Source organism: Mercenaria mercenaria, chromosome 1 (assembly GCF_021730395.1).
Source record: "Mercenaria mercenaria strain notata chromosome 1, MADL_Memer_1, whole genome shotgun sequence".
In the NCBI taxonomy this organism is placed as follows: domain Eukaryota; kingdom Metazoa; phylum Mollusca; class Bivalvia; order Venerida; family Veneridae; genus Mercenaria; species Mercenaria mercenaria.
In genome coordinates, this window is record NC_069361.1 from 61,451,559 (window position 1) to 61,466,740 (window position 15,182).

Consider the following 15,182-nt stretch of genomic DNA (forward strand, 5'->3'; position numbering starts at 1 on the left):
CTCTTTGACTTTCGCTCCTGACCCCTATTGACTTCTTGCCTATAGAACTTTTACATTGGGGGAGACATGCGCTTTTTTACAAAAGCATTTTCTAGTTATAATTACCTGATGACCTCAAGTGATTAGGGATCAGTTGACCGTGACCTTGACCTACTGACCTACTTTCTTGTTTTTTAAGATACAGCCTTGAAATTTGGATGACATGTACGTTTTGCACACCGATCTTAAAGCTGACTTTCGGTGACCATGAATATGACCTACTGACCTACTTTCTAATATTTAAGCATCAGTTTGGCATTTTAAACATGTGGCTCATATTACTCAGGTGAGCGATTCAGGGTCATCATGACCCTCTTGTAAGATTATATTAGACAGGTAAAGCGCATACTAGTAAAACAGGAGCCTGAACAGTGACTTGAGAACCACTAGGCCAAGAGTGTTGAAATTTAGCAGGATGATTGGACATGCCAAGTAGATGATCCCTATTGCAGCCAACCATCAGTGTCTCTTTGACTTGCGCTCCTGACCCCTATTGACTTCTTGCCTATAGGACTTTGCATTGGGGGAGACATGCGCTTTTTTACAGAAGCATTTTCTAGTTTCATTTCATTCCTATCAAAAGATGTAACAGAGGCCACCATTTCAATTCTGTCGAAATATGTAACAGAGGCCACCATTTTTCATATATTCCGAACATTTCCAAGGAGAGGACATCAAATATTCTTCATTACCTACCTTCCCTCACCAGGTTGAACAGCTTTGGAGGTCTGCAGTGAGGTTATTGTAAACGTTCTGTCTCTTCCTGTGTCCATATCAATGACATTTGAGTACTCAAAATTTAGACCACAAAATGCAACAGAGGCTACCATTTCATACACCAAGGGTCTGACAGAACAGCAGTCCAGTAAAAGGTTTGAGGGAATGAGAGTTGGGAGTGTCCAGATCGTTTGGCGCATTCTTGGGTTATTTTCACAGTAGTGTCATTCAGTTTTTGATTAATCATGAAATGTAAGATCTGGTCAAGGAATGTCTGCATGCAAGCATGCAAGTTTGTGCTTTCTGAAATTCCTGGTAGAATTTATCTGCCGTGCATGTTTATGCTCTCAGAATGCATGGATTTGTTTCAATGTCTGCTGTGAAAATTGTGCTCACTGATATTACAAAAAAATTTATAAATCCTTACCTACCTACCCACTCTGAAAAATCAGGGTCAGAGCACTACAAAAAAATTTTTAGCTTGACTATTAAAAGAATAGCTACATTGTATCCTAATCACCACGGCATCAGCGTCACACCTTGGTTAAGTTTTTCGTAACAGTCCACATTTTGACAAAGTCTTTTGAGATAAAGCTTGTGTACAATCACCATGTCCAGTTTTAGGCAAGAGTACATAACTCTATCCAGGAAATTGGCTGAATTATGGCCCCTTTTAAGGAGGTAGGTTACCGTAATATTTTTATGTGCGCATACCCAACCGGAAGCTAACATGACGATTTATGACGACGTTTACAACAAACTAAATGTGTTTGTATATCAATTCTTCTGAAAAAAAAAATCATGAATCTGTCTCCGATCTGATGCTTCATGGTTTAATAATGCAGAAATGATGAATAAATTGCCGCAGAAACGCTTCAAAACATTGTTGCCTTAAACTGACGTCATTGACGTCATGACGTTACGTGTCAGTTACCGCGCAAATTAATAGCTTTTATTTTGAAAGTACGTAATTCTGTGCAATTTCTTTATTATGCCCCCAGCATCTACTGATGCGGAAGGCATATAGTGATTGTCCTGTCCGTCCGTTCATTCGTCCATCCGTCCGTACGAGGTTAACCAAATGGGACCGATTCGTCTAGCATCAAAACCCCTTACTAGAATGACTTGATACTAATCCAGATGTAACCTGTGACCATTCCTCATCTACAGACATCATCTGACCTCAGTTTGACGACCTTGACCTCATTTTGGTTGCTTTATATGGGCCATCTCTTGGTTAACCAAATGGAACCGTTTCGTCTAGCATCAATACCCCTTACAAAAATGAATTGATACTAATACAGATGTAAACTGTGACCATTCCTCATGTTCAAACATCACCTGACCTCAGTTTGACCTTGACCTCGATCTCGTTTTGGACTTAGGTGCAAGATCTGTTGACATGGATGCCACTGGAGGCATCAAGCGTTTATTAAACTATTTTTAAACAGCCAATATTTGCGGAAATATTTTTTATGAGTCCTTCGCTATGAATAATGATCAATATTTTGCTTCTTTTTAGCTCACCTGTCACGTAGTGACAGAGTGAGCTTTTGTGATCATCCGACGTCCGTCCGTCCACAGTTTCCTTGTGAACATGATAGAGACCACATTTTGTATTTGATTTTAATCAAACTTGCACTCAACTTGTATGGGCATAATATCTCCATTCCTTTCGAAAACTGGCCAGGTCCCATCATGGGTTACAGAGTTATGGCCCCTTAAAGGGCGAAATTTTGCTATTTTTGGCTTGTGAACACGATGGAGACAACATTTTGCAAGCAACTTTCATAAAACTTGCACACAACTTGTATTGGCAAATATCTCGGCTCTTTTCGAAAACTGGCCTAATCCCATCATGGGTTCAAGAGTTATGTCCCCTTAAAGGGCCAAAATTTGCTATTTTTTGCTTGTGAACATGATAGAGACAACATTTTGCAATCAACTTCAATCAAACTTTCACACAACTTGTATTGGCATAATAGCTTGGTTCTTTTCGAAAACTGGCCAGATCCCATCATGAGTTCTTGAGTTATGGCCCCTTAAAGGTCCAAAATTTGCTATTTTGACTTTTGCAACCATATAGAGACTTCATTTATGGTTTGATTTGATACAAACTTGCAAAATATCTTCAACAACAATAAATCTTGGATTCAATGATGAATCTGTCAGATCCAATCATAGGTTCCAGAGTTATTTTATATCTGATTACCTCCCCTGATTTTAATCAAAATGGATTTATATCAGTAAGTACTTATAGGACTCATTTGAAATTTCATTGTTGTCATTAGTTGGACTTTGACAATCAGGGTAGATAACTATGGACTGATTTTATGTCAAATTACTTCCCTTTATTTCAAATTAAAATGGGTATATCTCCATAACTAATGAAGATACTGATCTGAAATTTCATTTATGTGATCAGATGGACTTGGACAATTAGTGAAGATACATATTGACTAAATTTATGACAAATTACCTCCCTTTATTTTTTATGTAAATGAATATACCTAGCAGCTTCTAATGAGATTGGTTTGAAACATTATTTATGTCTTCCATGATAAGAAATTTCTACTTTTACTTCCTTTTCTAATATATTGTTGTAAAGGCTTGTACTCTGTATCTTCTGTATGCATATACTGATGCATGATTACCTCCCTTGATTTTATTAAAAATGGATTTATCTCAGTAAGTATTTATGGGGCTCATTTGAAATTTCATTATTTTCATTAGTTTGACTGAGACAATAAGGGTAGACAACTATGGACTGATTTTATGTCAGATTACCTCCCTTTGTTTCAAACTAAACTGGGTGTATCTCAGTAACCAATGAAGATACTGATTTGAAATGTCATTTATGCCATCAGATGGACTCGGACAATCAGGGTAGATAACTTTTGACTGAATTTATGACAAATTACCTCCCTTTATTTTATGTAAATAAATATACCGCAGCAGCATCTAATGAGTTTGGCTTTAAATTTTATTTAAGTCTTCCAGGGTAAGGAATAGTCATGCTAGTACAAAAATGCAGTATTTGAGCCAAGGACCCTCAAACTTGGTATGGCAATTGGCTATGACTAGTATGTGACCCATAGGTCAAAAGGGACTGTTACAAGAAAATATTTATCTATGCCAAAACCTGATCTTATCATTAAGAGCAATGGTACTCAGGTGAGCGATATAGGGCCATCATGGCCCTCTTGTATGTAGTTAAATTGAAATTGATGCAGAATGTAAGAAAACAGGTGATGGTAACTGATGTTGTTGGGAAGATAGTTGGATGAGAGGTTACTTATTATTGCCATTTTCAAATAAAAATTGGTCAGTTTGATTTGTAATACCTATTTTTCAGTTTCCATAGATTATTTATTAGTTATACACTAAAACTAAGCTCTAAAATTGTTCAGATTTCAGTAGAAAATTGTGGTTTCTTGAATTAAATTGATTATACCATGGAAACGAAGCCCGTGACGTATAAATCTTAATGTTAAATTCAAAAGCGTTGACACTGGTCTATTCAAGGAACATGGCTTCAGCTTTTTATTTGCATTTCAACAGTATCGATGAGAATGATAGCAGCATGCAGAACGATTTTTCCATAAAAAATGTCAGACGAGGGGTACAGTCTGTGTATGATAACTTCGGAGTAACGTCACATTTGTTTATGTTTTCTGGACTTTTAGAACTAACAAAATAGGTAAAGCAGCTTACATAAACAATAATATTGGGTATATTTTATTGCAACACGTCTGTCAGTCCCGGTAGCTCAGTGGTTAAGCATTAGTCTTTGAAATACCGAATATTGCGGGCCGTAGGTTCGAATCGAGAAGAGTGTTGTTGTTGTTTTTTTTTTTTTTTGGTTTCATAATCATTCATTTCTCCTGGAATATATTTTTATTTATTTAGATAGAAATATTATTGAATTAATTTCTGTTTAAAGGGGACCAAGTATCAGCTCTGTGTAAACACATCGTATTATGAATGCATAGTTACGAAAACACTCGGAAATTTCGTGCAGGTTAAATTCCTCTCTGGTATATTGCCAGTATTTGTGTAGTCAACATGTCCGAGGCGTCCTCGTATTTTTTGCAAAGAGAAACACTGTTCAGTATAAGAATGATGCTTAATGCATACTACAAAATATTCTGAAGGTTATTTCAAGCATCATCATTTTTTCATATTTCAGTTCGTTATTGTATACCGTAGTGCTGTATTACTGCATTTTGTCTTTGAAAAAAAATGTAATTAAAACGTAGATAAAAAGCAATGATTTAAAAAAAAGTATAAATCACGGTGGGATTCAAACCAACGCGACAATGGAAATATGAAAGAATTGCACATGTAAGGCTAACGCTCTACGACCGGTACTAATCTTCTACTTCAAAGTAAGTGGTTTAGATAGTAGTATATATAAAAGTGTTTACTTAGATTAATGATAATTATCGATTACCCTCCTGACTTGGACTCGTCCAAATAGTCACTCCGAAGTTATCAAACACAGACTGTACTGCTGTAAGTATTGTAAGCTGAAATTTGTTTTTAAAAATGCAAATAACAAGAAAATATTACTTACGTTAGAAATAAGATACTTTAAAGCTACATTAACAAGAAAGATAATTTTATTCAATATTTTCTATAAGAAATTATGATAAAAAGCAAGATATAAGCTATTTTAAACATTTCTGTTGCCATGGTTACTTTAAACTTTAAGAAAAATAGGGTACCATGTTATGTGCTTGGTATTTTACTAATAATATTGCCCAAATATTCCATGTTGGTCATTAACTGATTGGCACTGAAGCCATCGAGAAACCCGTTTTAATACATAGTTGTTTGAAAATGAGAGAAAATGCATTACCATGGAAACACGAGCCTCGCGACATACACATTTTTAGCTCACCTGAGCCAAAGGCTCATGGTGAGCTTTTGTGACCGCTCAATGTCCGTCGTGCGGCGTGCGTCGTGCGGCCGTCAACAATTTCTAAAAAAATCTTTTTCTTGAAAACCACTGAGCAGAATTACACCAAACTTCACAAGAATGATCCTTGGATGGCCCCCTTTCATAATTATTCAAAGAATTGAATTCCATGCAGAACTCTGGTTGCCATGGCAACTGAAAGGAAAAACTTTAAAAATCTTCTTGTCCAAAACGGCAAGGCGTAGAGCCTTGATATTTAGCTTGTGACATCATCTTATGGTCCTCTATCAAAATTTTTCAAATTATTTCCCTGGGGTGAAAAAAGGCCCCTCCCCAGGGGTCACAAGTTTTACATAGACTTATATAGGAAAAAACTTTAAAAATCTACTTGTCTAAAACCACAAGACCTAGGCCCTTGATATTTGGTATGTTGCATTACCTTGTGGTCCTCTACCAAAATTGTTCAAATTATGCCCCTAGGATGAAAAGAGGCCCAGCCCCGGAGGGTCTCAAATTTTACATAGACATAGAGGAAAAAAAATTTAAAAATCTTCTTGCCTTAAACTGCAAGGCCTAGGCTTTTGATATTTGGTAGGTTGCATTGCCTTGTGGTCCTCTACCAAAACTGTTCAAATTATGCCCCTGGGGTGAAAAGAGGCCCTACCCTGGGGGTCAATTGTTATATGAGTTATATAGGAATAAATACTTAAAAAATTATCAGATCATATTTCCTAGACTGTTTAATTATGTCTCCCCCAGGAGACATATTGTTTTTGCCCTGTCCGTCCGTCCGTCCATCCGTATGTCACACTTCATTTCCGAGCAATAACTGGAGAACCATTTGACTTAGAACCTTCAAACTTCATAGGGTTGTAGGGCTGCTGGAGTAGACGACCCCTATTGTTTTTGGGGTCACTCTGTCAAAGGTCAAGGTCACAGGGGCCTGAACATTGAAAACCATTTCCGATCAATAACTAGAGAACCACTTGACCCAGAATGTTGAAACTTCATAGGATGATTGGCCATGAAGAGTAGATGACCCCTATTGATTTTGGGGTAACTCCGTCAAAGGTCAAGGTCACAGGGGCCTGAACATTGAAAACCATTTCCGACCAATAACTAGAGAACCACTTGACCCAGAATGTTAAAACTTCATAGGATGATTGATCATGAAGAGTAGATGACCCCTATTGATTTTGGGGTCACTCCGTCAAAGGTCAAGGTCACAGGGGCCTGAACATTGAAAACAATTTCCGATCAATAAATAGAGAACCACTTGACCCAGAATGCTGAAACTTCATAGGATGATTGGTCATGAAGAGTAGATGACCCCTATTGATTTTGGGGTCACTCCATCAAAGGTCAAGGTCACAGGGGCCTGAACATGGAAAGCCATTTCCGATCAATAACTGGAGAACCACTTGACCCAGAATGTTGAAACTTCATAGGATGATTGTACATGCAAAGTAGATGACCCCTATCGATTTTGGGGTCACTCCATTAAAGGTCAAGGTCACAGGGGCCTGAACATTGAAAACCATTTCCGGTCAGTAACTTGAGAACCACTTGACCCAGAATGTTGAAACTTAATAGGATGATTGGTCATGCAGAGTAGATGACCCCTAACAATTTTGGGGTCACTCTGTGAAAGGTCAAGGTCACAGGGGCCCGAACATTGAAAACCATTTCCGGTCAGTAACTTGAGAACCACTTGACCCAGAATGATGAAACTTCATAGGATGATTGGTCATGCAGAGTAGATGACCCCTAACGATTTTAGGGTCACTCTGTTAAAAGTCAAGGCCACAGGGGCCTGAACATGGAAAACCATTTCCAATCAATAACTTGAGAACCTCTCGACCCAGAATGTTGAAACTTCATAGGATGATTGTTCATGCAAAGTAAATGACCCCTATTGTTTTTGGGGTCACTCCGTTAAAGGTCAAGGTCACAGAGGCCTGAACATTGATAACCAGTTCTGATCAATAACTTGAGAACCACTTGACCCAGAATGTTGAAACTTCATAGGATGATTGAACATGCAGAGTAGCCCTATTGATTTTGGGGTCAGTCTATTAAAGGTCAAGGTCACAGTGGCCTGTTCATGTAATATCATTTTTTGGAAATAACTTGAGAACCACTTGACCTGCAATGTTGAAACTTATTAGGATGATTGGACATGCAGAGTAGATGACCCCTATTTATTTTGAGGTCACTTGATTAAAGATCAAGGTCACAGGAGCCTGAACAGTGACTTGAGAACCACTAGGCCAAGAGTGTTGAAATTTAGCGGGATGATTGGACATGCCAAGTAGATGATCCCTATTGCAGCCAACCATCAGTGTCTCTTTGACTTTCGCTCCTGACCCCTATTGACTTCTTGCCTATAGAACTTTTACATTGGGGGAGACATGCGCTTTTTTACAAAAGCATTTTCTAGTTATAATTACCTGATGACCTCAAGTGATTAGGGATCAGTTGACCGTGACCTTGACCTACTGACCTACTTTCTTGTTTTTTAAGATACAGCCTTGAAATTTGGATGACATGTACGTTTTGCACACCGATCTTAAAGCTGACTTTCGGTGACCATGAATATGACCTACTGACCTACTTTCTAATATTTAAGCATCAGTTTGGCATTTTAAACATGTGGCTCATATTACTCAGGTGAGCGATTCAGGGTCATCATGACCCTCTTGTAAGATTATATTAGACAGGTAAAGCGCATACTAGTAAAATGATCAATTATGCAGACTTTACGAATAACAATGAAACCAAAACACACTGAAAAGTATTGAATATCTGTATTTTCCTTCTTCTTTCAATATAAAATACCTTTGGAGGGTCATGTACTTCAGACCTGGATAAAAATTGTACTTGAAGGGACAGAGATAAAAGAAATTGAGTTTGTAGCAGTTAAAACATTAAATTACACAAAATACAAAAAATTGCTGCAGTTCAACAAATTTGAATTTACCCTGGTAACAAGGTAACCTACCTCCTTAACTTACAAATCTTGGTAAAGTTTTTCGTACCAGTTCACATTTTGTGTAGTGTTTGACATATGGCTTTGAAACTTTTATCACTTGTTTATTATGACAGTGTCTATCTGTAGTCAAGAGTACATAATTGTGTTAACTATTTTGGCTGAATTATGGGCCTTTTTGCACTTGGAAATTGATACAATTTTTGTACAAGTTCATGTCTTGTCAAAAGTATTTGACATGTGGCTTTGAAACTTTGAACAATTATTTATCATCATGATTTCCATATGTAGGCAAGAGTACATTACTCTTTCAACTATTTTGGCTGAATTATGGCCCTTTGGACTTGGAAATTGATACAGTTTTTGTACAAGTCCACGTTTTGTCAAAACTATTTGACATGTGGCTTTGAAACTTTGCACAATATTGCTTTTCATCGTGATTTCAATCTGTAGGCAGGATCACATAACTCTGTCAACTATTTTGGCTGAATTATGGCCCTTTTTGGACTTGGAAATCTGTTAAGTTTTTGTACAAGTCACCTGTTTGTCATATGGCTATGAAACTTTTGACCACTTCCAAACCATCATAGTCTACATATGTAGGCAAGACTACATAACTAGGACAAGGACTTAGCTCCGTTATGGCCCTTTTTGATATAGAAATTAGTTAAGTTTTGCATACCATTCCATATTTTGTCTAAACTGTTTGATATGTGGCTTTGAAACTTTGAACACTTGCTTACCATCATGGTTGCACATTGCCATAAACAGGGATCGAATTTAACTTTTTTTCCCACTAGCAATTTTTTGCTAGTGCCATTTTTTTCCACTAGCAAAATGGTGGGTTCCACTAGCAATTATTATGTCTCCCACCACACAGTGGTGTGGGAGACATACTGATTTACTCCAGTCTGTGTGTCTGTCTGTCTGTCTGTCTGTGTGTGTGTGTGTGTGTCTGTCTGTCTGTCTGTCTGTCTGTCTGTCACAAAGCTTGTCCGCACTCTAAGTTGAACATTTCTCTTTGGATCTTCACCAAACTTGAACAAAATGTGTTTGACCATAAGACCTCGGCCAAGTTCGATAACTAGCCAAATCCGCTCAGGCACTTTTCAATTATGGCCCTTAAATTACTGATTGGATCCATTCGTCTAGACCATCCAGAGAAACTAGTCATTTTTCATTGGGCAGTTGTGGGAGACATGCGCTTTTCTCAAAAGCATCTCTAGTTTAAAGGTTGTTTATGTGCTGAATTAAGTTGTTTTTTTGTTGTTTGGTTTCATATAAAAGTTTGCTCAGCTGCGTTTCCCACTTTTTCACGGTTTGAACAGGCTGGGACTTTCAGGTTTCGGAAAAGGGAGCCAAAGTACTCTTTTTGGCAGGACTCGGAAGTTTTAGGCTATTTCAGGTCACTGCCCGTTGTGTCGCTAGCATTTACGGTCTCCGCGGGCCTTTCTCGGCCGAGGAAACTTGTTATTTTCTTCTCCATTTTCGCAGTTGCGAATCACCGACCAAAACGAAAACAAATATCGTCTAGAAGCTTACTTAGATATCAAATAATTACATTTGTATAAAGCGACAAGCGTCTACAAGCAGTCATGTGATTATTGGTAAAATAAGTACCCCAAAGGAGTTTTTAAAGAGTAATGGATTTGTCGATTTTTGAACGTGTTGCGAAAATATTCTAGTGCCATGATTTCTTACTCGTATTTTTTTATTCTTATTCGAATTTTGCGGGTTAGTGACTGATAAATTCGATCCCTGATATAGTGCAAGACTTATCCAAATCCACAAATGCAGGTACATTGTCTTATTTATTCTTTTTCTTTTGTCTGAAAATCTCTGGTAATATTTTGACCCCATACTTCCATCAATTCAAGAGACAGCTCTTGTTTAATTATGGCCTTAGAATTTGATATGTCATTGTTGGGCTTACTGTCTACCACACTCCTACAGAATATGTTTTACTGTAACATTTACATGACGGGTGTATATTGTGACATTCTGGCACTCTTGTTGTCTCTATTTTTATATCTGTATGGACAATCATTTCTCTCTCATTGAAGGATGATCTATGATTTAGTTGTGGTACTGTAGAATCGTATTGCAATGTCTATAGAGATAGTACTTGCTGATACTTTATAGTCAACTGTCAGGGTCAGTGATTTTAGAAACCAAGCGTATTCCTAAAACTGCCTGTGAACTGAAGCACAATATTCTATATGTAAAAAGTTTATTAACGTACAATGTTGCAGGTACAGGAGAGCCATCTGAAGAGTTGCCTGCCCCAGGTGGACGATTGCTTGGTGCTGGTAAGTTTACATTTGCCATTAAATGAGAATGTTTGACATTAATAATTTATTAGTTTTTAGTTCACCTAAACTTTGTTCCTCTCCAAGTTTGTTCAAATGGGGGCACATGGCCCCTTTTAGGGGGCGCTAGAGTCAAAAGTAGAAATACCTTTAAACAACTTCTGCTCATGAACTGCTAGAAGGTCTGTAGCAGTATTATAAGGTCCTCTCATACTAGAACTAAAAGTAAAAATGCCTTTTAAAAGACTTCTTATGAATCGCTTGAAGGATTCACATCAAACTTGGTCTGTAGCATCATTATATTGTCCTCTCCCAAATTTATTCAAATGGGGGCACTTCGCTAGAGCCAAAATTATATCTTTGAATGACCTCTTGAATCACTGGAAGGATCTTCATCAGACTTGGTCTGTAGCATCATAATAAGGTTTTTCTGAACTTAGCTCAATAGGGAGAGTGCAGATCAACAGATCAAGGCGTCGTGAGTTCAAACCCTAGGTGGGGTCATATGTACATGACGATTTGATAAAAGATATCATGAATCATTCATCCTCCGCCTCTAATTCATGTGGGGAAGTTGGCAGTTATTTGTGGAGAGGCACAGAATCCAGAACACTGGGTAGGTTAACTGCCCTCCGTTACATAACTGAATTACTGTTGAAAAACGGCCTTAAGGTTTAGCAGTATATCACAAAACAACAGAATTTTTTAGTAAACAAACAGCATCTGGACAAACAACTTATCTGCCCAATACATGTTTTACTGTTCTGTCCCACAGAGTTGGATACTTAAAATATTCTAAAGGAATTGTCCACCTTTAAAAAAGAATGCCATTTGTAAAGAAATAAATGTAAACAATTATTGTCAAAAACGATGTTTTACCTACTTATGTTAAGTTAAAACACTCGTACGTTGTTGCAAATGCATCAAAACGAAGAAATATAACAGCTTTTTACAAACGGTGAGTTTTTAAAGGCGCTGAATTGTCCAGAAGTGTGGGCCCTTCATGCAGTCCCTTTCCGGAATTCAATACATATATGAGTAAATTGACAGTGGTTTTGTAGAAAAAATATAAATGTTTTATATGCTGTTAAATTTTCATTTAAAACAATGCTTTCTTTCAATGATTTGATGATGTTCGAACTTTTTTCTCTGAAACATGGACCTAACTCTTAAACACAAAAGGAACAAACAAACCTTTTCTCAAAAAGCTTTAACCATTGTGAGCCTGTTTATCACCATAAGTTGAATGTGTAGGCCAAGAAAACCAAGGTTGGAATATCAGCATTACTTTATTAATCTGCATATTTAGAAAATTCCTGCATGGTCATTTGTAATGTTGAACAGATGGGGAGTGGTTCCAGTCCCGGTCGTTGCCTTACTTTTTAGCTCACCTGTCACGTAGTGACAAGGTGTGCTTTTGTGATCGTCCATCGTCTGTCCATCGGTCGTTGTCAGTCCACAATTTCTTGTGAATACCATAGAGACCACATTTTGCAATTGATTTTAATTTTACTTGCACGCAACTTGTATTGGCATAATATCTCGGTTCCTTTCGAAAACTGGCCAGATCCCATTATGGGTTCCAGAGTTATGGCCCCTTAAAGGGCAGAAATTTGCTAATTTGGCCTGTGAACACAATAGAGACCACTTTTTGCAATCAGTTTTAATCGAATTGCACACAACTTGTTTTTGCATAATATCGCTGTTCCTTTCGTACAATGGCCAGATCCCATCATGGATTACAGAGTTATGGCCCCTTAAAGGGCCAGAACTTGCTATTTTTTAGCTTGTGAACACAATAGATACCACATTTTGCAATTGATTTAAGTAAACTTGCATGCAACTTACATTGGCATAATATCTCAGTTCCTTTTGAAAACTGGCCAGATCCCATCATAGGTTCCAGAGTTATGGCCCCTTAAAGGGCAGAAATTTGCTAATTTGGCTTGTGAACACAATAGAGACCACTTTTTGCAATCAATTTTAATCGAACTTGCACACAACTTGTATTTGCATAATATCACTGTTCCTTTCTTACACTGGCCAGATCCCATCATGGATTACAGAGTTATGCCCCCTTAAAGGGCCAGAATTTGCTATTTTTAGCTTGCAGATCTCATCATTGGTTCAAGCGTTATGGCCCCTTAAAGGGCCAAAATTTGTTATTTTTGCTTTTGCAGCCATATAGAGACTTCATTTATGGTTTGATTTGATACAAACTTGCAAAATATCTTCAACAATAATAAATCTTGAATTCCATGATGAATCTGTCAGATCCGGAGTTATTTTATATCTGATTACCTCCCCTGATTTTAGGAGGGGAAGAAACTGACTAGTCAGTTTTTTCCCCGGGGATACCATTGTATCAAACAGTTATGCCCGGTGTAACAGTCCATTACAATGGTCATGTTCGGGCCATTCCGTATTTGATCGGAAATTGGTGTTTCAGATACCGCCAATTGGCTATTTTAGCACTGCTGATACTGTGCTAATACAAGTACGCGCTAATAAGTCGAAACTACTCAATTTAAGGCGTTTGTGCTAAAGTTTAGCTGCGCTAATATAAGTACACTTACAGTATACAAACACACTTGAAGCCTTGTACACAGGTGAGCGCTCTAGGGTCAATGACCCTCTTGTTTATTAAAATGCCTGTGTAAATTTTGAACTTTGAAAGATGTTAAGTAGTGGAATATATTTACTGCAATATTGTTACTTTCAATATTTTACATGAGCAGGGAACTGTGAGGGTACAGCAGTGTTCTTCTCTGCCGCACAGGGACTGATCAGTATAACATCAAATCTGAAACAAAATGTCAGGTATTGTATAACTTTTCAGCTCACAGAAATAAATCATCGATATGTGTATTATATGCCTCCATCAGCTTTTAGCTCATCTGAATTTTGTTCAGGGTGTGCTATTAGTAATTATAGGTAGATGGTCCAGCGTCTATTGTCCTGCGTCCTGTTCAAATAATTGGTCCCTTTTAGGGGCTACCAGAGCTAAAATAAGAAATGCTTTTAAATTACATGAAGTGTACTCCTTATTATGAACCACTTGATCTTCATCAGACTTGATTTGTAGCATCATTATAAGCTCCTTCGCCAACATTGTTCAGTTGGTGGCACTTGGCCCATTTTGGGGCTGCTAGTGTTTAAAATTCTCTTGAATTGCTTGATGTGTTTTCATCAAACCTGGTCTAGAGGATCATTAAAAGGCCCTTTCTTAAATTTGTTCGTTTGGGGGGCCATTTCCCCCTTTGGGGCCCTTCTGAAGCAAAAAAATAGAAAACATTTAAAAGATTTCCCCAAAAAACCGTTGAGGGACTTTGTTTTAAATGCCCTGTAGCATTTTTTTTATAAGGACTTTCTCAATTTTTTTCAAATGGGGGAACTAAGTCAAGGGATGCAGACCTGAAATTAAAAAATTTTTTTAAACAACTTTAAATCAGCTAGATGGATTTCTTTAAAAAGGGGGGGGGGAAATATTTTTTTTTTCCCCTGTCCGTCCGTACGTCACATTCTTTTCCAATTTTAAAAAGGGGAAAAACCATTTGATCTAAAAACATTAAAAACCATGGGTTGTAGGGTTTGCAAAGGGGAGACGCCCCCTTTTTGTTTTTGGGGTCACTCCTTTTAAAAGGCCCCGGTCAAAAGGGGCCTAAAACTTTGAAAACCTTTCCCAAAATAACTAGAAAACCCACTTGCCCCAAAGGTTAAAATTTCCCTGGAGGGTTGGTTTTTTAAAAGAGATGCCCCAAATTTTTTTTGGGGAAAAACTCCATCAAAGGTCAAGGTCAAAGGGGCCTAAACTTTAAAAAACCTTTTCCATCAAAAAATTTGAAAACCCAAAGCCAAAAAAGTTAAAACCCTTCATAGGATGTTTTAAAACATGCAGGGGTAGATGCCCCCTACGATTTGGGGGCACCCCTTTTAAGGTAAGGCCGGGGGCCCTTGAACATTGAAAAACCTTTTTCCGGTCAGAAAATTGAGAAGAAACTTGCCCCCGGGGTTTTGAAACTTGATGGGGATTTAAACCACGGTGATCCCCCTTTATCGTTTTTTGGGGCACTTTTTTTAAAGGGAAAGGTCCAGGGGTACAAAAAAACCTTTTTCCCAATCAATAATTTAAAGAACCTTCGCCCCAGAATTTTGGAAAACCCCTTGGGGAAAGATTGGTAGTAAGTAGATGCCCCCCCTATTTTTT

At 37.7% G+C, this 15,182-nt stretch overlaps 1 protein-coding gene across 1 annotated transcript in view; it reads left to right on the forward strand.

The window, feature by feature from the left end:
* LOC123566185 (nuclear pore complex protein Nup133-like) overlaps positions 1–15,182 on the forward strand; it is a 420,170-nt gene that overhangs the window by 188,171 nt on the left and 216,817 nt on the right. Inside the window, exons 13-14 of the mRNA XM_053549042.1 lie at positions 10,919–10,975; positions 13,714–13,795. Coding sequence (XP_053405017.1) covers positions 10,919–10,975; positions 13,714–13,795 — 139 coding nt within the window. The remainder of the gene's footprint in view (positions 1–10,918; positions 10,976–13,713; positions 13,796–15,182) is intronic.